This window comes from Elephantulus edwardii, unplaced genomic scaffold, assembly GCF_000299155.1.
Source record: "Elephantulus edwardii isolate Elephantulus edwardi_28Jun2011 unplaced genomic scaffold, EleEdw1.0 scaffold00297, whole genome shotgun sequence".
Lineage (NCBI taxonomy): Eukaryota > Metazoa > Chordata > Mammalia > Macroscelidea > Macroscelididae > Elephantulus > Elephantulus edwardii.
In genome coordinates, this window is record NW_006400047.1 from 794,546 (window position 1) to 818,152 (window position 23,607).

The window sequence follows — 23,607 nt, forward strand, 5'->3', positions numbered from 1 at the left end:
AGTTCATTTTCTTTGCTTCTTATAGTGGGAAATAGAAGGGGAAAAAATAAAAATGAATTATGAAAGTTATATTTTTTATGTATTTAGCTAGGATTATTGGTTACATTTGAAATTATTACTGCAGTTTTATTTTATATTTATTATGTTTTGTAGAATAAACTGAACTCTGTGCACTTTCCTCTGCTGTAAAGTATGAGAAATTTAACGTTTGTCTTCTTCTTTCACCTCTAAAATGCTCAGAATTTACATAAATAATTTGGAATTCTATTTTAAAATTATTTTCTTACATTTATAGCTTTTATTTCTAAACCTTTTTTACTAATAGTTATAACACACTCTAAAATAATATTTAGTGATTTTTGAGCCTATCTGTGTATTTTGGAGCTTTAATGACCTAAGGTTAAGGAGTTGTACTGCCAACCCAAAGGCACATGGCTCAAACCCAGCAGCTGCTCCTTAGGAGAAAGATGAAAATCTCTTACTGTGTGACTTATAGCCTCTGAAAACCTGTTGTTGAGTCAACTGAGAGTCGGGTCAGACTCAATGGCATATGACAATATCTGTATATCTTGATGAGTTCATTGATCAACAGTGTTTTGGTTTGTTTTTTAAAAAACTCCTCCCCTCTTTCTTAGGATATTTATTCCAGTTAATTTTGTTCTTCTTGTCATTAGGCTATTTTTCAATCCTGACTTAAGATGTTATAGAGAAATACATATTTTTAAAAACCAGAATCTGAAATAATTTTCTTTTTCTTTGATGTATTCTTTTTCTTGGTCAAAAATGGTCACCATGCAGTGTTCAGATAACAGTTTCTTGGTGTAGGTATAGGTTTTGCATGAGCACAATGTTCTGGGATTCTCTAGACTAAGAAAACATTGTTAGAACAGAACAGGGGAATACTGCGTGGTTTAAAGAAAACTGTGTCAGGGTTGTATACTTTCTGCGTACCTTTTCAATCTATATACTGAACAGATCATTTGAGACTTTATGAAGAAGACGTGGCATCAGGATTGGAGGAAAACTTGTCAGCAACCTGTGTCATGCAGATGACAGAACCTTGCTCACTGAAACTGAGGAGAACTTGAAATGCTTGCTGCAGAAGATCAAGGACTGCAGCTTTCAATATTGACTGCATCTCAACATAATGAAAACAAAAATCCTTACCACCAGGCCAAAAGACTGTATCATGATAGATAGAAAAAAGATTTAAGTTGTTAATAATTTCATCTTGCTCGGATCCACAATCCACATTCTTGGCACCAGAAGTCAGGAAATCAAAAGAAGAGTTGTGTTAGTCCTCCTGTCAAGGACCTCTCCAGACTGGTGCTACAGAGCAATGATGTCAGTTTAAAGACTAACGTGTGACTGATCCAAGCCATGGTCTTCATGGCTTGCTATGGATCTAAGAGTTGGATAATGACTAAGGATGACAGAAGAATTGATGCCTTTGAGTTGTAGTGCTGGAAAAGAGTATTGAACATACTATGGCCTGATACGAGAACAGATATGTCCTAGAGAGGGTGAAACCAGATCGCTTTTTGAAGGCAAGGATATTTTTTTTCAATCTTTTTAAAATTGGGTTTCATACAATTAGTTTACATTGTGTTTCATTCATATACATTGTGTTTTATGCAATCTCTTTAAAAAATTATATTTGTTTGCTAACAAAGTTCATATACATTGTATTTTACACTATCCTTTATTTACATTGTGCTGCATACAATCATTCTCATTCATTATGTTTTATAAACTTAATCACCATTGAACTATGCCCACCATTACCCCGTCTTTCTAGATCCCCACCGGATATTTCCCATCTCTTTTACTTACCCCTCCCTCCACTGATCAAATTGTGTGACTCTATGATTCCCCTCCCCCATCCTCACCCCTTTGCTCTCCCCACCTCAATCCACATACGTGTTTTACTAGTTATTCTTCTATTTCTACAATCATGGTCTTATGCAGTATTTGTCCTTATGAAACTGAGTTAGTTCACTCAGCATAATGCTGTCCAGTTGGAGGTATGTATTTTGAAACTTCATCTCACCTACTTTGGACATGTTGTCAGGAGGAGCCATTACTTGGAGAAGACATCATGCTTGGAAGGGTAGAATGTCAGCATAAGAAAGGAAGACTCTGCATGCAATGGATTGACATAGTGACTGTGGCAGTAGGTTCAGGTGTGCTGTGCTCCGTGAGGTTGGCTCAAGGTAGGGAAAGGTTCAGAGCTGTTGTTAAAGGATCATTATGAGTTGTAATCGATTCAGTGGCACATAAAAATGACAACAGGATGGTAGGGCTATATTTCTTCTTCTTCAGATAATTCTCTGTAAACATATTCCATTCTCTTCTGGTTCCAGAAGAGAAATTTTGGTTCCAAAAGAGAGTTCCAGAGGAGAAACTTAATATCAATTTTATAATTTCAGGTTTATCTCTCTATGGAACGGATTTTTTTTCTTTGAAAGGCATTATGTAAATTAAAAGTTTAGAAGATAAATATTTTCTCTAATAATTTGTATTGAAAAGCCCAGAGATTGTTTAAAAAATATATTTCATTTACTTTTCAATTACCAGCTCTTTAGTTGCCAATTCAAGGTCCTCTGGTGGCCTAGTAGGTAAAGTGTTGCATTGCCTACACAAAGATCAGCAGTTGAAATCTAGTATCTCCTCTGAGGAAGAAAGATGGACAGTCTCTTCCTGTACAATTTACAGCCTCTGAAACCCTGATGGAGAGTCACCTATGAATTGGTTCCAACTCAATGGTGTTGAGTTATTGTTCAGTTGGCAACAATTCCCACAATTGTATTATCATCTAATCAGGAGTTAAGGATCTGAAAATACATAATAAAAGGTGGTTGTTGTTGTTGTTATGTGCTGTTGAGTCACTTGTGACTCATAGCGACCTTATGTACAAGAGCCCTAAACCCTGTTCTATACTGTGCTATCCTCACTGTCTTGGACACACTCACTCCCACCACCCCAGTCATTGAATTGATCCATGTCATCGAGAGTCTTCCTCTCCTGTGCTGTCTGTCCCTCCATTCTCCCAAATATGATGTCCCTTTCCAAGGACTGGTGTCTCCTTGCAACATGTCCAAAGTATGTCAGACAAAGCTTCAGAATCCTTGACTCCAAGGAGCATTCAGCTTCACCCTCTCCAGGACAAACCTGTTTGTTTTCCTAACAGTACATGGTATATTCAACACTCTTCTCCAGCACCACAACTCAACGGCATCAATTCTCTTTCTATCATCCCTAGTCAATGTCCAGCTCTCCGATGCTTAGCATGCAATTGCAAAGATATAGCCCGAATCAGGCACAACTTAGTCTCCAGCCTGATGTCATTGCTCTTCAGTACTCCGGAGCAGTCCCTGAACAATTGACTTTCCCAGTGCAATTCATCTCTTGATTTCTTGGATGCTGGTACAAGAGTGTTGACTGAGGAGCCAAGCAAATTTAAACTGTTAGCTATCTCAATCTCTACACCAGCCATACTGATGCTGCCAATTGGCCCAGTGGTGAGAATCTTTGTTTTCTTGATGTTGAACTTCAATCCATATTAAAGACTGCAGTCCTTGACCTTCTGCAGCAAGTGCTTCAGGTCTTCCTCAGTTTTAGCAAGCAGGGTTGTGTCATCTGCATAATGCAGGTTGTACCAGGAATTTTCAATTCTTTTTTTTTTTAAATTTTATTATTTTCTCTGTGTGTGTACCATCAAATTGGATCTGACTGGTACAGGAGGAGATGGCCCCTCCTTCTCCGACAGAGCATTTGGTGGATTCGAACCGCGTATCTCTGGGATTGTAGTGCAGCTTCTTGCCACTAGGCCACCAGAGCTCCCCTGAATTTTCAATTCTTAAAAGCCCTGAGATGAAAAAAACAAAGCAAAACACCCTGAGGTGGATTATTAGGTAGGGTAAAAAGTTTGCTGCAATGTAAACAATCTTACCTTTTGACAATTCCCCATGTACACATATTTGAAAATTGTATTAATGCCAGGGAACACTTATTTTCTGTACCTCTGGACAATTTTACTCGATATAACTGTGGTTGGATTCTTTGATGGAGTTGCCGTGTTCTCTTTTTTCCGGATGGACTTGATAATAATGAAGTATTTATTTCCAAAATACTAATGAGCAGTTGGGACTCCTAACGAGTCCTGTGCCGCCTTCCATTGCAGAGATCGACTGTGGCAGTCCTCCGGAAGTGCAGCACGCGGTCCTGGAGAGGAATCCCGGCTCCAGCCTGGGCAGTGTGGCTCACTACATTTGTCAAGAGGGCTTTGAGAGCCCTGGAGGGAAGATCACTTCCGTGTGCACAGAGAAAGGCATCTGGAGAGAAAGTACTCTGATGTGCACAGGTACACACTCTCCCGGTTCCCTGGGACCAAGAAAGTTAGAGGGATGGAAAACCATTCATGTGCTGCTTCACTCTGTGTGCAGTGTCTGGCCGGGCCATTTGTCCCAGTGGGCACCTGGCTTTATGTGTTGTTGTTGTTGTTATGTGCCACCAAGTCAATTAGTCTCAATAGCCTTGTGAACAATGGATCTGAACCTTACCCTGTCTGCAGCTCATCACGTCCTCTGATGAGCCCATTGTTACAGTGGCTGGCTCAGTCCATCTCATCGAGCATTTCCCTCTCTTTATCTCATTTTTTAATTTATTTTTCACTTCCCTCTCTTTGCTATGTATGTTGAATAAATCACAAGCATTTATGGTTTATCTTGGTGGATTGGGAAAACAAGTTGCATAAAAAATTTTGCATGTATCTTTTGAAATTCACTGTAAAGCACAATGATTCCTGCCTTTTCTCCTGCTGTGCTGAAAAATTTTTCTCCATGAGCTGTTTTCTTGGGGAGCATTCTTAAAGGTCTTGCCTTACTCACAAAGATAGCCTTTTGGAGGGTGGGGGATGACCCCAAACCAACAGGTGATGTAAAGAAAAGGAATTGTGAGAATTTAAATTAGTTAAAATTAGTTAAATTAGCTATATGTCTCTCTGAGCCTCTGTTTCTTTATCTATAAAAGGGCAAAATAAAATCTACCTTTTCTCCTTCAAAAGATTATAGGGGGAATCAAATGACATAATCTACGGGAGATGTTTACATGGTATAAAGCACTTTTGGCTGCATGTGTTGTTGTTATGTGCTATTGAGTTGCCTGCCACTCATCGTGACCTTATGTACAATAGCTCTGACCTCTGTTCTAGCCAACCTCACTGTCTCAGACAGATCCACCTTTAATGACATTACTTCAGTTACTGTCAATCCATCTCAATGTGGAGTCTTCCTCTCCTATACTGTCTCTCCATCCCTCCAAACATGATGTCTTTCTACAAGGACTGCCCCCTCCTAGCAACATACCCGAAGTTTGTGAGATGGAGCTTCAAAATCTTTGCCTGTAAGGGGCAGCTTGATTTCACCTTCTCTAGGATAGACCTGTTGGTCCTCTTGGCAGCCCATGGTATGTTCAGTACTTTCCTCTACCACAACTTGAAGGCATCAGTTCTTCTTCTGTCATCCTTAGTCATTGGCCAGCTCTTTGATGCATAGCAAATTATTGCAAAGACCATGGCTTGGATTAGACACACTTTAGTCTCTAGGCTGACATTGTTGTTCTTCAGCACTTTGGAGAAGTCCGTGACAGCAGATTTTCCCATTGCAATTTGCCTTTTGGTTTCCTAATGACTGCTGGTGCCAAGAGTGCTGATTGCAGAACCAAGCAAACTGAAATTGTTAACAATCTCAATCTCTCCTCTGTCTTTCATGATGCTGCCAGTTGGCCCACTGGTGAAAATCTTTGTTTTCTTGATGTTGAACTTCAATCCATATTGAAGATGACAGTAAGTCTTTTACTGAAATGGTTTGCCTTATTTGAAGAGAATTTATGAATCAGAAATGTGTATACCCTATGCACACAGCTTCATTTCACATGTCTTCCTCTAGGAGACAAAGTGTGAAAAGGCAATAATTTTTGCCATTTGTAATAGTCAGTTGAGGAGGGTGACAAATGCCTGTTACACATCACCAAATGCCTCTTGGGATATATCCCTATATGTTGATTTGCTTTGCTCTGATGGCAAAGCTTTGAAAAGTGAAATATCAAGATCGATTTTGTCTGGTTGCCTTGCTGCAGATTTGTGTTAGAATGTCTCTAATCTTACCCAAGTTTTCTATAGGAAAAAAAATCTAGCCAGGGCAAGCAAGCAAAATATGTGGACTAAGGATGATTGTCACGTAGAGTAGGGGAAACAGGTGAATAACTGTTCAGAGGAAGATGAGGATTTGATGAAATCTATTTATTCATTTGACAAATATTTATTTGACCTGGACTGTCTGTGTTGCCAATTCAAAAGCATGTGGTTCAAATCCACTGCTTCATGGGGCAAAGATGGACAATCTTCTCCCTTAAAATTTAGTATCGCTGAAAACCTGCTGGAAGGTCAGCTATGAATCAGCTCAGACTTGCCATACACAACAATGTAACAATCAATGGAATGGGGACAGTCCCTGGGCAGTCTAAATGATTAATGTACTTGACTACTACAGAAGGGTTGACAGTTCAAGTCCACCCAGAGGCACTTCAGAAGAAATACCTTGTGATCTAGTTCCAAAAAATAACAACCATTGAAAACCTTGTGGAGTACAGTTCTATTGGCCCACTGGGAGTTGTCATGAATCAGAATTAATTTTATTTTTTTTTTTTCAGAATTAATTTTATGATGTTGTTTATGCCCTTTGAGTCGAGCACAACTCATAGCGACCCTATGAACAAATGGCCTGAAGCTCCTCTACAACTATAGACATTTATGAAAGTTCATAGAGTTTTGGAGGCATGTTATTTAGGAAGTGGATATCTGGTTTTATTTGAAATGCTTTGCCAGACATTACTTTCTTGAAATAATAGAGGAAGAAAGGATTGAAACTGTCAATGATTTCATTTTACTTGAATCCACAATCAACACACCTGGTACCCACAGTAAAGACAAAAGGAAATGTATTGCTTTGGGCAAGTTTTCTGTCAGAGACCTCTCCAAAATATTGAAGAACAATGCTGTCAGTTTAAAGACTAAAGTGCACCTAATTCAGGTGAGGGTCTTTTCAATCTCTTGCTATGAATTTGAGAGCTAGGCAGTGACTAAGGATGACAGAAGAATTTATGCCTTTGAGTTATGGTGGCCAAAAGAAAGAACAGGTATGTCTTGGAAAAAGTGTGACCAGTGTGCTCTTTGAGGCAAGGATGGTGAAGGTTCATCTTATGTACTTGGGACATGTTGCTAGGAGAGGCTATTCTGTGGAAAAGGATATCATGCTTGGGAAGGTAGAGGGTCAGTGAAAGGGAGGAAGATCCCCAAAGAGATGGATTTTCACATGGTGACTGGTGCAAGGAGCTCAAGTGTATCAGAGATGATGAGGATAGGACAGGATTCAGCTCTGTTGTTCATAGGTCACTATGAGTTATACCCAACTCTAGGGCACCTAACAACAACAAAACTTTCTTGAAGGAGTTTTGATGGCATAATGAAAGAATTAATTAGAATTTGCCAGCTAACTCAAACCCACCAGTTTATCTGAAGAATAAAAATGAAGTTGTAAATATTTACATACTTGAAAACCTATTTTGTTCTTTTGTTGTTGTTGATTGCCTTCAAGTCAGCATGACTGATAGTGATCCTATGAACAAAAGGCCTGAAGCCCCTCTACAACTATCGACACTTATCAAAGTTCATAGAGTTTCCAGAGGAGGCATTTTATTTAGGAAGAGGATGCCATTCAATGCCATTGATTTTGGGGTCTTCTTGAAGTTCACAATACAATACAATACAATACAATACAATACAATACAATACAATACAATACAATACAACACAACACAACACAATACAATACAATACAATACAATACAATACAATACAATACAAGAAACAGGCTTTTTCCCCAAAGGAACGCACAGACATATATTAACAATGTTTTACAAACACGTTCAGGATATTTGTGTACTCCTGAAATCCTTGAACAAAGTTTCCCTGAAGTAGACAGGAACTTTGGTCCTGCTGCAGAGGCTCTGCCTGTGCCACAAAGTTCCCATATTTAGTCACCACCACAAATGCATGAGGTTTTAACCTAGAGACACCAATAAGAGAAACAAAGATGGGCAGACCTGAATGAGAATCCGGAGATCAGGTTTAACTTCCCTTTGACATTTTGCCCATAACTTGCTTGACTTGTGCAGGGAAGTAAGGGTAAACTAATTACAGACATACCTTGCAGATTTGCAGGTCTGGTGCCAGACCACTACAATAAAGTGAACCTCACAGTAAAGTGAGTCACATGAATTACACTGTAATGTAGTCTATTACGTGTGCAGTAGTATTATGAAAAGTTTTGAAATACTGTAAGGATTATAAAAATGTGCCACAGAGACATGAAGTGAACATATGCTGTTGGAAAAATGCCAGTAGGCTTGCTTGCCACAGGGTTGCCCAAAACCTTAAATTTGTAAAGAAATATAGTATCTGGGGATTGCACATTAGCGAAACACAATTACACAATTACAGGTGTGCCTGTAATATCAAAGACTCCTAGGTCTCATTCTTAATAGTTGCAGAAATTGAGAATGAACTAATTCCATATTGGGCTAGACTGATGGTCACAGCCTCTCTAATAACACCTCCAAAAGTTATCCGGAGGACATGATCCAGTTTTGAGGAAGCTAAATTTGAAAATGTAGATAGATATCCCTGGCACAGAGCTAGTTATGGAGTCACTTATAAGAGAGCTGGCCATAGCTTCTGGACCCTCAGTCATTTGCTTCCTTGCTATCTGCCCCCACCATTCAGAATTCAGTGGGGGTACAAGGATTAGTCACTACATGAAAAACCAGTGGATCTGCATGGAGCATAGTAAGCTATTAATTAGCTGATGCTTGTAGAGCACTTTGAAGAACAAACATGTTATGTAACTGCTAATTATAATTACCATCCTTAGCCTGCCACCTTTCACAAAGTCTGTGGCTTTGGCTGCAGCTGTTTCCATGGGTTTGTGCAAGATCTTTGATTTAAGGGAAGAAAAGGCATTCTCTTTGAGAGCTATGATCCTTCTGTGAGGAGGCCTGTATGCCCTCAATCAAGATTGGCAGCTAAATTCAATTTCTGTAGATAAAGGGGTGATTTACATGCTGATTAATTCCTGGTGTAGTGCAATGATCTCTGGGTGGTAGGTGGGAGAGGCTTCTGGAAATACAGTGAGAGAGATGCTGTTAAGACGCTTCCTGCTTAGCTGTAGACCTCCTTTTGTCTTTTTCCTACCCATTCTTCACCCTCCTTACTATCCCAACCTGGTTTTTGTATTTTAGATTTTTCTTTTTCATATACTTACTTTCCCACCTCTCTCAATCTTCTACTACTTTTTTTGCCTCTTTCTTGGAGTGTGTTTTGCCTGCATTTTGTGTTTTCACTCTGTTTACCCTTTTTTCAGTACTTGAATACTTAGTGCCAAACTGAATATATATCTTTACTTAACCGAGGTTGTATTTAGTTGCATTGGATTAGAGGTACAGATTTCTCTATCTTTTTAGTGAACAGTGAGCTCTAGCAATGTGGTGGGGGATTTTCTTTACCCCCCTTAAGGCCAGTTTGGACTGGAAATTGCAGACAGCTGGGAATTAGGCAACTGCTTTAGTGTCTGGAAAAACCCCAGGTGGAAGCTTGGTGTTTAGTGAGTCGGCTTACCTCAAGATCAAAGAGGCTGATTCATTCTTGATAAGACTGTCCCTGGCTTTCATTCTGCATAGGTCATTTGGCTTTTTATGTTTAGAATCTGAGTTAATAATTATAAGGTTGACGCTCACCCAGTTCTTAAGAGGGTAATATCTCTACTGGAACAATACTTATCTGCAAAGGTCTTTTCTACACCCCCTCACCTGAACCACACACTGCTTCAAATGTCTCCAGGACTCCTGGGAGCCTTTGGCTCATCCGTTTTGGTGCTGGCTTCCCTCTGCAGCTTAGAAGATGTTCATATGCAGTTGTGTGTGTTTCAGATGGAAATAGCTGGACACCTCTATATGGATAACCATATATGCCATAAAGCTCAACTTATGCATCATTTTTTAAAAGTATAATTTCCATTTTATTTCCTTTCAGATAAGTTTTTTCTTAAGCCTTTAAGTACTCAAATCCTTCCATGGGCTTTGGTGGAGGTCGTGGGGCAGCACCTGCAGGTCTAAACCTGGGTGGGAGTGTTTTGTCCTTCTGGGCTTCACAAGAATAGCTCCTCACCATCTTCCTGTGAACAGGACAACTCACACAATAGTGTAGTTTCACATAGAGTTTAGGGAGCACATATGTGTTAAGACATACCCTTCAGAAATGTTCCTGATGATGGCTGCATCTATTATATTTCAAATTACGAACCTCTTTATTGTCTTGGCTTTGGGAACGCAGAAACACAGTTTGTACAGTGATAGGCGACCTGTGACCATGGCCCTTTTGGGCATGACCATTGTTTCTCCTTTGTCATCTTGGAATGAGACAAGAGCTTAATATATGCATAATTTTTGGACCATCAAGTTTTATAACTGCCTCTGATGGAGTGCCAGTTTATGTGCCCAGGGCTGCCTGCTAGGAACCTGAACGCTTGATTTTATTTAAATTCTCAGAAAAACTCTGTGCAGAAAGTATTGTTATTTTTACTTCATAGATGAGTGATCTGAGGCTCACCAATGTTAAATACATTTTACAAGGTCATTTAGGAGCTAGCAAAGGGCAGAGCAAGGATTTGAACTTGGAGTGGTAGGTCCCAAAGGCCCACACCCTCTATTACACTAGTGTTTTCTCCAGCTTGAATTGTGAATATTCAAGCAAATTGTACCATTTCTGAGTATCACACAAACTATTATTTACTTAATACCTTCTTTGAAACAACTTATATTTTAACCAACGTTTAAAATGAAAATTTGATGATCAAATAAATTTTGTAATATGTCATATTAGAAATGATATGAATTAATTGTAATTTTTTCTTACTGTGCACAAAACCCAAAATGTAGTAAGTATATAAAAATCTCTTCATATGCTACAAAAATCATCCAGAAGTGTGTAATACATTTTAGGGAAGCACTTAAGATATACTCTTTCTACCTATTTTATGTGACTCTAAATTAAGAAAATGAATTTTAAAAAAGGAAAGAAAAAAAGACTTAAAATTAAGAACATTAATTTTTAGAGAAAGGAGACATATCAGAACTGGTGTAGCTAAACATGCATTTATTAAACATATTAACAACAAAGAAGAATTCTCTGATTTCAGTTATACTGCCATGTCAGAATAAGTTTATTCTAGAATTCCTATTAGGGAATTGCCTTTAGAGGTAGTTTATAAGTTGCTTTAGAAGAGCAATTTATTACTTTTGAAATTCAGTGCTGTTTTTTAAATAGAAATGACATTGAGCTTGACCATCTGTTTGGGTTACTTGAATATATTCTGCATGACCTTTTACCAATTTAAAATATAAATAAAGACAATGTAAAATTGAAAACCAAAAGAGTGCATAAATTAGCACCTGTCTGCACAATGGGACTTCTAAAAGTAGTATTTGTTCACAGCCTCTGTTTCCTTCTTCCTGTTCTCAGCCTTCTGAAGGGGATTCAGACATCCGACATCCACATTTCTCTCTAATTCTGCTATAGAGCTCACTAGTCACCACTGTTGGTTAAATTTATAGTCTAACTAAATACTTATTCCTCTTCTCTATAACATTTAGTGGTGCTGATCATCTATCTATCCATTCTTCGTTCAACCAATCCAATAATAATAATAATTTTATGAACATCTTTGAGGTTCTGTCCTAGATTCTGGGTATAAAGAGATAAACATGGTCTTTGCTGTCATAAAGCTTGCGTTCAGAAGATCTAGAAATTAGACAACAAATTACTAATTAGTTACAACTGTGGTACATAGAAGTATTGGAGGTTAACAGAATGTGATATGTATAAACCCACTTGCATGGAGCTGAGTCTGACGCATTGTGACTCTCTATCTGATTTCAGGGACTGTAAATCTTTGTGAGAAGAGACTGTCCCTCTTTCTTCTATGAGAGTAGCTTGTGGATTTGAACTGCCCCTTTTTGACTAAAAGGCCAGAAGAGTACCTTACAAGATGTGTAGTATTATCTATTAAAGCACCTTATTAACATCTGAGGAGCTTTGGTTCCCCAAATCCAATCCCCACTTCAAATGGACTCTGGAGACCTCCTCTTTTAATCTAGAATCTTGCTACTGGATAAGCCAAAGGCCTGCTCTCTCTGCTTCTACCTCAGATCACTCCTCAGATCTAATGGCAGTGCTGTGGTGCGTCATCAGGGGGAGAAAGAGCAATATGAGTGTAGAAAGTGAGAGAGAGCTTGCTTCTGGTGCCTTGGAGACCGGCTCCGGGCCTTTCTTGGGTGGGATGAGGAAGGATGATTATTTACCAGGAAGTGTCACTCTTCTCCAGTTGACTTCTGACATCCCTATTATTTCTCCTTCTCTTCCTGTCTCTCTTGGGGTTTGATGTTTCCCACCATTCTGTCATTGATCCATTCTCTGTATCTTACCTGGATGTCTCACCTGTTCCCCTACCTGCAACTGCTATAAACTTAATCATGACTCAAGATTATTTTCCTACCTGGACAGTCTTCAGATAATTTAGATTTCACTTGTTCTCAACAGTTCTTTATTCTCACATTTCTGGCCCACCTCCTCCTGTACTATTGATAATACCAATTAAAAAGCAGATCCTCAACCAAGTAGATTGACACAGTGACTACAGCAATAGGCTTGAGTGTGTCAGAGATCGTGAAGCACAAGATAGGACAGGGTTCAGATCTGTTGTTCATAGGATCACTGTGAGTTGAACTTGATTCAGTAGCAATAAACAACAACTTACACTGGAAAAATTGCCAGTCAGCCTAGACTCCTCCCTGTTATTTCTCATCTATTATTGATTCTCCTTTGGAATTGTTTTTTGTTTATAAAGCAATGCTTTGATTCAGTCTCTTCAACTCTTTGTTGAATAACTGTTTCTACAAAAACACTTTTTGCTTTGGAGTCTGACAAATCTAGCTTTGAATTCTGTCTTGAGTGTTTCTTAGCAGTGTGACCTTTGCCAGGTGACTTATCTCCTCTGACCTCTTTCTTAGCCTTCGACTTACAAAATGGACACAGTGCTGTCTGGCTCAGGAATCCTTTTGAAGATTAAATAAATTGATATAGATAAAGTTCTGAGCATGCTATCTGGTCCATAGTAAGGACTCAGTAAATGTTAACTGTGCTTACTGCTTCGTGTAACTTTTGTGACAATTAGATCAAGTGTACCAGGAGTGCCCTGTGTCTGCCACACAGTCATTTGTAGTTTGTAATATGTTACTTCCTTGTGGCCTTCAACTCTTCGTCACTCAAGTGTCCCCTTTAAAACACACTGGAATAACCTTTCTAAGGAATTCTCAAGTGATGCTTGGCTGGTAACAAAAGGGTTAGAGGTTCAGTTCCCCTCAGAGATAACTTCAGAAGGAAAGTCTTAAGATTTACAATTAGCTATTGAAAACTTTGTGGAGCTCAGTTGTATTCTGACACACATGGGGCCACTTCTTGGGCTGGATGGGACTTGATGGCAACTGGTTTACTCTCTCCAAGGGGGCAGTGATGATTCAGGGATTGAATTATCCCCTTCCATTTTGAAGACCACAGTTCTATTCCTCACTAATGTATTTCACATGCAGCCACCACCCATCTGTCAGCAGGCTTGAATGTTGCTGTTCTCCTGAGTAGGTTTCAGCAGAGGTCCTAAGTCAGATAGGCAAGGAAGTGGAGTCAGTAATCTACTGAAAAGCCGCCAGCAAAATCCCTGTGATTTATGACAGTTCTCAACCGATTGCGAGGGTAATGCAGGACTGGGCAGTGAGGATTACATCCTAACTGGACAGCAGGTGACAATGACTGTGTTGTTTTGTTTAAATGCTGATTATCTTATTGGTATATTAAAGAGAGGTTTCTGATTGCTGTGTTCCAGTGTCAAGGTTTTTTGAAAGGCCATCTTCTTGTCATGTGATGTCTGCTACTAAATCTCAGATTACCAGGGTGGTTGCCTTTGGGGTCTTTCTCCTAGATGGTGGTGGTCTCTTATGCCTTCCAGGAGGAGATGAAGGAGGAGCGTGCCGATGACCCCTTGGTGGAGGTGACCCTTGCTCAATGACACTGTTTTTAAACACCAAACTGTTCTAGTTTTCTTCACTCCTTCTAGGAATAAGTTAGCACATTTAAGGTTGGCAAACCAGGCCTTTCCCAGGCTGCACTTGTCCTCTTTCTGCAACCTCACTTCTCATTCCTTCTCGTCCAGACATGAGACACTGCTCTCTCACCACTCTGAGTATTACAACCTCTTTACAGCCCCAAGACATTAGACTGGCTGTTGTGTTGACTTCCAAATCTTCCCCACTCTTCAGCTGACTCATCCACTCACACTGTGCACCCGTGCGGCCTGGCTCCCATTGATGAGAGTTGTTGTCTTCTTTCTCTGTGTAGCTTTGTAACAGAATTTCTCAAATTGTAATTTACCTGCTTATGTTTGTACCTTCCTTTAAACAACACCCTCCTTGAGGGAAGGATGTGTGTTCTGGTCATCATTGCACCCTAGTGTCCAGTGTGGTAGGAAGATTGGCCTTTGGTAGTCATTTTAATTCATGTTGAATGGAGAATGAAGAGCTCTGGAGAGAGTTCCAAAGAGAACTTGCTGATATGGTTTCAGGTGTCATCCTATCAGGAATAAGGAAGGACAAAGCCTCCCAAGTGATCTCTCTTGAAAGGGAAGCATTAATATTAATGTAGGTGTTTAATTTCTCATATGCTTATAAAGAATTCCTTCCAATTGATTTGTTGACACCTGGAAGGAAAAGCAATAGACCCCCACTGCTCCATGGGATAAAATATCTGACATCCCTGTAATCAGATCTGAACACACCAGGCTGCTCTCTTCTCAAACCTTCTTCTCAGAAATTTGAGTCCCATCTGTTGAGGGAGCATGGCACAGGCTGGAGGCAGATGGCATCTTGGAGGTGTCATTTGCAGTTGTCATAGTGAATGAGCAAAAATGAAAGACAAGAAAGGAAGCCTTCATGTCAGTATCTCCATGCTTATCTCTGCTTGGGTAGCACAAGGGCCCAGAGTGAGAAGGAAATTTGCTTTTCTGGCAAGTAACATAGACGAAGGGTGTTTCCTGGGGCAGGTGCAAAGTTGGTATCAGAGAGATGTGTAAGTAAACAAGAGAACCTAGAGTCAAAGGCTTTAAAGGGCAGTAGAGAGGGAAGGGACCAGGAATCCTTGGGGCTTGTTCAAGCTAGTGAAGTACAGATGCCAACACCATTATTATGGGTCCTGAGGAGGTGCATCTGAGGAGGTTCTTTGCATCTCTTCGAGTACTTATGTAATAATAGGAGCATTTTATTTTAAATTATCTGTCCTTTGGGGAGGAAATGTGAATATAGAGGCCCAGGGATGCTTTAGACAATCTGAGGTGATCCTCTGGCATCTCTCCAAGAGTATTCATGCTTTTCTTTCTCTGTCTCCATTTGTTCTCACTTATGGATAACTGGCAGAGCCTTACTCAAGACTGGGTAAAGTGAGACACATACCCTTGTAAAGCTTTAGTAAAGATGCAAAATTTCCTAGGGAGAAAGTGATCCATATATCAGGTCAGACCACAGGCAGCACTGGTTTTCAGGACAGGACAAGTGAGGTGGTCCTACAATGAGGCTATTCCTTGGAAAGGGGCATCATGCTGGGAAAGATAGAGGGTCATCGAAGAGAGGAAGACTCCCAATGAGATAGAATGGCATGGTGACTTCAGCAATGAGTTCTAGTGTGTCAGAGATGCTAAGAACGGCACAGGATAGGATCGGTTCAGTTTGGCTGTTCATAGGGTCACTATGAATCATACTTGACTTAATGGCATCTAAGAACAACAACACCACCACCACCACAGCTGCTTCAAAGGCAGCTTCCTTTCCCGAGTGGAGACTGAGAAGAGACTTGAAGGAGAGAAAGTACCTATGCTGATGTGTAATTTTGTGAGGTGGAGAATTATCTTCCCCACTTTTCTTGGTGAGTGTCTCGCTTTGAATTTTTTAGAAAACAGACTGTTAATGCTTCTTATACAATTTTGAATAAAGTCTCAGGGAGCAGAAGTGAAGAGCAAGGTTCACAAGGCAGAGAAGGAAGGAGACCAGTACAAGGATACAGTAAAGCACACGTCCCCACTAGGTGCAGCAGATTGCTTCATCTGTAGGCAGTGCCTGGAGGAGCTGTGGAAATGACATAGTTGTGGGACTGAACTGAATTTCCAAGGAAAGGGAAAGAGAAAGGGTTTATCTACTAGCTCTTGCCACTTGTGGGTATGAAATCCCCAACACTTCCTTGTTTGAAATGGGTGTTCAGCAGAAGCCCTAGCCTAGAAGGAAGGACACGATCATGTTGGTAGAGCCCATGCAGAGCTTGTAGATTTGGAAGCATCCATAAGAAGTGCCTGGTTCATTGGAGAAGCTTGAATTTGGGCTGAGGAATACTCCTGTTTGTTGAAGTGAGGATTCCCTTCCTCAGGGACAGCAGGAGGGTGACTGCTAACAGCTTTATTCTTTTTGGTGCTATTGCAAATGGAAGTGGGTTAATTTTTGTTGTTGTTTTTAATGAATTTTAACGAAAGTTTACAAGAGATTTAGGGTTTCCAGTCATTCATTGTTGCACTTTTCTCCCTACTCATCCCCTCCCCCCCTAATTCACTCTTTTCCTTGAAAAGAAAGAAAAACTCTTTCATTGTTATGCAATCCCTCCCCTCAAGTCCACTCCACTATGCAGCCTTCACTCTGGAATACTGTAATGACAAGAATACACATTCATATATCCCGTTTAAACAGTTCTCTCCCTCGTCTGTCAATATACATCATTCCTCCCCTCCTTTTCTGTCTTCCTTCAACCCTGATATCAGTCCTGTTTCACAACAGTGACCCTATGCAATATTTGTCCTTTTGTGACCTAGATATTTCACTCAGCATAATGTCCTTCTGGGCTGGAAGTGTTTTCTTAATTACTTTTTTTTGTTACTCATTGCTTGTGTATAGAATACAGTTAATTTTTCCGTGGATTGATCTTTGTAACCTTGCTGATTAGTGTTTTTTGCAAATGCCTTAAAGTCTTTCATATATGAGATCATACATATGCAAATACAGATTGTTTTACTTATCTGTAGATACTTTTATCTTAAAGAAATAAAAAGTTAATTCTGCTCCCTTTCCTACATAAATATCTTTCTAGGTGGTTAACTGGGCCCATTGGAAAGACGTCAAGGAACAAAGGCAATTTCTCCGAAGTTCATGACATAGAACAAAGAGAACCTGTTTAGGTGTTTGGTTAATGTGGTTGATTGCTAACCAAAAGGTTTGAGGCTCTAGTCTGCCCAAAGGTACCTTGGAAGGAAGGGCTGGTGAATGAGTTCCGGAGGAAAAAAACAATAATCAGCCATTGAAAACCCTATGCAGCACAACTCTACACATGAGATTGCCAAGATTCAGAATCAACTCTTTACTGCTTATCAATCTTAATGTGCAGAATGTTTAAAAGGAATAGAATAGGCCCAAGAAATTACTGTCTTCCTGAGGGATCAGGATTAAGTAGCTTTGGGTAGTGGAGTTGCAGATGTGTTCAGTAGCCTTTTGGATTATTTTGTTTACTTGTTTACTTTGTTTATTTGTTTACTTGTTTCTGAGGAATGGAAATGTCTGGTGATTCATGCCATTTCCCTTCTTGGGACTGACAATGACCTGAAAGTAAGAATGTTCCATCAGCTGGTTGGGGTGACAAGGGGTAAACTGATCTTACCTCGGCAGCTGTATGGAAGATTCAGATCTCAGCTCTATGCCCTCTTTCCATGACACCTGAGTAGAACACCACTGGCATCCAGTGGCCTGTCAGACTAATCACAGGTTGGAATTCTTACTCATATGTAAGCTGGCATTTCCCCTTTTCCTTGAAGTCAGATAATAGGCCAGGTTTATTTGTAAAGAAGAGAATTTGAGTGAATGGCCTGGGGCAGCTTGAGTCACCTGATAAGGTAATGTGGATGAGAGCATGACTGGTGACCAGCAGAGATGTTATCTGTGCAGATTCACCAAGCATGCACTCCAACAGTGCCCTCTATTAGGTTTTTTCCAAAGCCTCTGCACTAGTGGTTGTTTTTCTGGTTTTTTGTTTTGTGAATAGATTATCTCTTTTTCTATTTTAGAAATAATCACGGAAATTAGTGATGTATTAGTATTTAATAACACTTGCATGAGGTGGAAAATAAACCCAAGAAGAATGAATGCCAAGACTGTGTATGTGGTAAGTAAAGTGACCTGTTTTCAGAAATGATAACCGCTGAGAATACCAGTTGGAGGGGCTTACTTCTGTAAGTTTCTCAATCTAGTTGCTTTCCAATCCCATTGCTATTTCAGTAAGTGAATGGAATTTTTAAGCTATTGGCATAATTTTCGTATTTTGTCTTTACTGAATTTGTCATTTGACAGGATGTCAGTGTGGGGGATGCATCTATCTCTGGTATCATTATTGCTTGTTTCCAAGCACTTGTATTTCAGCCTGGGAACATCTGCTGACTTGGTGACAGTGCAGCGAGTGGTCCTTGGGTTGGGGCCATCTCCACTGATGGATGGTCATTCATGTGTGGGATAGTGTTCCTAGAGAGGAACCTTATTTATGTCACTTGTTGGGGTTTGTTGATTTCTGGTCAGGTCAGATACCCGATAAAAGGCTTATCTTGTTTTTCCTACCTGGTTGAAGAGAGGAGCACCTGGTGGTGTAGTGGGTAAAATGAGTGGCTGCTAACCTCCTGTTGGCAGTTTGCTCCATAGTATCGGTTTATTTCTATAAAGATTTATTGCCCAGCACACCCCTGGGACAGATGTACCCTGCCCGATAGGATTACTGTGAGTCAGAATGGACTTGATGGCAGTATTGAATTTATTTGTATATTTTGGTTGAGGAGTGTGGTATAAAATGCAAGAGTAAGATCCTGTAGCACAAAGCTGTCTCTCAGTTGTTGTAACTGGAATCATGTTGAGTTTACTTGTCTTTTCCCCTCATCAAGATATCCTTTAAAGGGCAACGGTTGGACACTGTGGAATCAGTGCACCAGAAGACAGTCAACTTGACTTCTGACAGCAGGACCCCAGAAATGTGCCTAAACCTGTATCAAGGCACCAATTACACTGTGAGCATTTCTACTGCCCCTCCTGGACGCTCTGTGCCAGCCTTCATTGTGTTCCAAACAGCTGGTAAGTGGAGGTGAAATTTCATTACCTCTGAGAAAATGCTAAGTACAGGATATGGGGAAATGTACTTCAGAATCAACCACGCAGAGTAATTTGTGTCTGTTTCCTGAGATAGGTAGCCAGTGGGGTGCAGTCGTTCCAAAGGTCAGAACAAGACCTGGACTTTGTTGTTGTTGTTGTTAGTTGCCATCAAGTTGTCTGTGACTCATAGTGACCCTCTGAACAACAGATCGGAACCTTGCTCTGTCCTGCTCCGTCCTCCTGATTTCCACAATGCCTGACCTGAACTAGCCGCAGAAATTCCCATCCTGTTTGCTGTAAGATTAAATGAACACATAAGTCTTATTTCTATATAAGTCTGATAATTGACATTAAAGTAAGAAAGTGCCCTTTAGAAGAGGATTAGTTACTAATGCCATGAATTCTTAAATGTACAAGGTAACCATGTGGCTTATGTTTGGTGGTCATTTCTGACCTTTACTTAAGAGACAAGAAGAGTCAGAGAACTGGTTCAGAACCTTTACCTAGAACTGATTGAGGTGGAAACTCCAGTAGAGAATAGATGAGTAGATGGGGTAAGAGACCTCGAATATGGGAGGGTGCTATGGGATGCAATGAGAAATGAACAAGGAGAAACTTAAAAAAATATAGGAATATACCTTATTACACATTGTTGTCACCTAGATTTTAAAAAAAAATAATTCTGATTATAGACAATCAGAACTAATTAAATATTTATAAGTAAACCTTGAGAAACTATTAGTATCATTTATTATTTTGTAGGAGTTGAGGTAGTTCTCAACTTATTTTTTGATGTCCCTTGGAAGAAAATGTACCTAATACAGTAAAGTATTATTGCCATGGAGAATGGATTTGGAAGATAATTGAAAAATTGACCAGTCCTAACAATATAAAGCCAACTATGAATTTGCACAAATTAGGGACTCCAACAACTAGTCTATGGTGAAAAGATGGGCGATCTCCTCTGATGCGATTTATTGCCTCTGAAAACCTGCTGGAGGGTCAGCCATGAGTTGGTTTTGACTCAGTGGTACCCAACAACAATAACAGGAAAAAAGCATGTTAGAATCAGGCTTGGTTTTCATCTTAACTATGCACAGAAGAGTTGGATGACCAATTAAGTTATTTATATGTTTTTTAAAATTTTTATTGTGCTTTTAATGAAAGTTTACAGAAAGGTTGGGTTTTTATTCATTCATTGTTGCACATTCACCTAAGCTATTTTTTTTCCACCTAAGCTATTTAATATCCCTGGACTGCTTTCCTTTTTCTGGAATTTGAATGGCTTTTGATTAAATTTGGAAGTTAATACAGAGAAAAATTGGGATTTATAATCAGTTGAATAGGTTTATTTCTACATTTAATCCATAGCTACTTAAATCTTGTCTTTCCTCTGTTTTCATTAAATAATGAAAAATTGTAATGGCTCATCACTGTCTTCCTCTAGACCCAGCACATTTAGTTTTCCTTTTTCTACATTTTTTACATTTAATTTTCTAAACTTATATCTGAGTTATGGCAGTGCTCTTAAAATGAACCTGAAATTTCTTTTATATACATATATACATACTTGGACCAAGAGGCAGTCATCAGAACAGAGCAGGGAGACGCTGGATGGTTCAAAATCAAGAAAGGGGTCCATCAGGGATGTATTTTTTTCCCCATATTTTTTCAATCTGTATGCAGAACAGATCATCTGAGACACTGGGCTGTACAAGGGGGAATGTGGCATCAGGATTTGTGGAAGAATCATCAACAACCTGCATTCTGCAGATGACACAACCCTGTTTGCTGAAACTGAAGAGGACCTGAAGCACTTGCTGCAGAAGGTCAAGGACTGCAGCCTTCAATATGGATTGAGGCTCAATATCAAGAAAACAAAGATTCTCACCACTGGGCAAATTGGCAGCATCAATATGGATGGTGAAGAGATTGAGATAGTTAACAGTTTTAGTTTACTTGGTTTCACAGTCAACACTCTTGGTAAAAGCAGCCAGGAGATCAGGAGATGTATTACATTGGGAAAGTCAGCTGTGAGGGACCTCTCAAGAGTACTGAAGAGCAATGACGTCAGGCTGGAGACTAAGATGTCCCTGATCCAGGCTATAGTCTTTGCAATTATGTGCTATGCATCAGAGAGTTGGACGGTGAATAGGGATGATAGAAAGAGAATTGATGCCTTTGAGTTGTGGTGCTGGAGAAGAGTGTTGAATATACCATGGACTGCTAGGAGAACAAACAGGTTTGTCCTGGAGAGGGTGAAGCCAGAATGTTCCCTGGAGTCAAGGATTCTGAAGCTTCATCTCACATACTTTGGGCATGTTGCAAGGAGGGACTGGTCCTTGGAGAGGGACATCATGTTTGGGAGAGTGGAGGGATGGTGCAGGAGAGGAAGATCCTCGATGAGATGGATCAGTTCTGTGAGTGGAGTGGTGGGAATGAATGTGTTTGAGACAGCAAGGTTGTCACAGGATAGAACAGTGGTTAGGGCTGTTGTACATAGGGTCGCTATGAGTCGCAAATGACTCAATGGCACATAACAACAACAACAACAATATAAATATATGTATGCAATTATTTGACTCGACGACATTGAACAACACAGACAGAGACCAGTTGACCTAGGAGACTGAAAGCGATGCGACCAAACCAAAGGTGGGTGACTCTATCTGCAGCCCTCAGGCCTGTTTTTCATTGGTTTTGCTCAGTCTTCTAGGTCATATAGCCCTGGTGTGTCCATTTGCCATACAGGGGCAACTTGTGGTCACTGTGAAGCTGAACAGTTTGACACTGATGTGTTAAATGCAATACCAGTTACCCATGGTGGACAGTGTTTAGTGATGCTCCCCAGTTGAAACAAGCTTGGAAGCAGGAGTGCCATCCACTTCCATAAATAGCTTGCCTTCAGAAACCCTATGAACATGGAGAAAAGATGAAAAGTAGTTCATGCAAGTGTTGAGGACTTTCGTTCATGGGGTTACTATGAGTTGCCTACGACTTGACAGCACTCAGTGACAACAACAACAATTATTGTGTTCAGTGACAGGGTTAATGGGGATAGGTATGCCAGAGATAATAACGTTGGCACAGGACAGAGCAGGGTTTAGAGCTGTTGTATATAGGGTTGCTATAAGTTGCAAGAGTGTTGAGTAGGAACTGACTCAGCTGATTCTCCAATGGGTTTTCAGAGGCAGTAAATCACATGCATTTTAATACTTTTTCCCTTGGGGCAGGTGGCAGATTCAAATGGAGTGCCTTTGCCTTTACAGTGAATTCCTTACCACTAGGCCACCAGTCTGTTTGAGTGTGTGTGTGTGTGTGTGTGTGTGTACACAAATATTTTGTTGTTATGTGTCATTGAGTTCAGAACGATTCGTAGTGCCCCTTTGAACAACAGATCTGAACCTTGACCTATCCTGTGTCATTCTCATTATGCCTGACATACTTGAGCCCACTGAAGCAGTCTCTGTGTCAGTCCGTCTTGCCTTCCTCTCTTTTGCTGACCCTCCTCCCTTCCAAGCATAATGCCCCTTTCCAAGGAGTAGCCCTTTCTAACAACATGCCCCGAAGTATGTGAGATGAAGCTTTGGTATTCTTGCCTCCAAGGAGCATGCTATCTGCACCTTCTCCAAGAGAGAATCTATTTGTTTTTTTGTCCGTGGGATATTTTGTACTTTTCTCCAATATTACAACTATAGGTACAGATTTTTCTGTAATCCTTATTCATTGTTTAGCTCCCAGATGCATAGCTAGTAATGGAAAAGATGAATCAGACGAACCTTGGTCCTTAAACATCATTGCTTCTCAGTTCTTTGTAAAGGTCTCTGTCTTTTCCATAGCAACACATCTTTTTAATTCTTGACTTTTGGTATCAAAGATACTGATTGTGGATCCCAACAAGACAAAATCATTGACAGTTTTACACTTTTCTGTATTTATCATGATGTTGCTTATTGGCTCAGTGGTGAGGATTTTTTTTTAAAGCTAAAGAAGATTTATTAAGGGGTCTCCTGGGCAGGATTTCTTGGTCTGCAGAGAGAGAAATAGGCAGAAGGGCAGACCAGTGAAATACTGCCAGTGGTGAGGATTTTTATTTTCTTGATGTTGAGATGTAATCTGTATTGAAGGCTGTGGTCTTTTATAATCTGTAGCAAGTGTTTCACTTTCAGCAACAAGATTGTGTCATCTGCTTAATGCAGGTTGTTGATGAGTTTTCCTCCTCTCCTGATG

The 23,607-nt window shown here is 40.0% G+C and overlaps 1 protein-coding gene across 1 annotated transcript in view; it reads left to right on the forward strand.

Annotated features, from left to right (window-relative positions):
* Positions 1–23,607, forward strand: part of SUSD1 (sushi domain containing 1) — a 170,629-nt gene that overhangs the window by 45,299 nt on the left and 101,723 nt on the right. Inside the window, exons 6-8 of the mRNA XM_006900855.1 lie at positions 4,184–4,363; positions 18,312–18,409; positions 19,173–19,359. Of these exons, the coding sequence (XP_006900917.1) occupies positions 4,184–4,363; positions 18,312–18,409; positions 19,173–19,359 (465 nt within the window). The remainder of the gene's footprint in view (positions 1–4,183; positions 4,364–18,311; positions 18,410–19,172; positions 19,360–23,607) is intronic.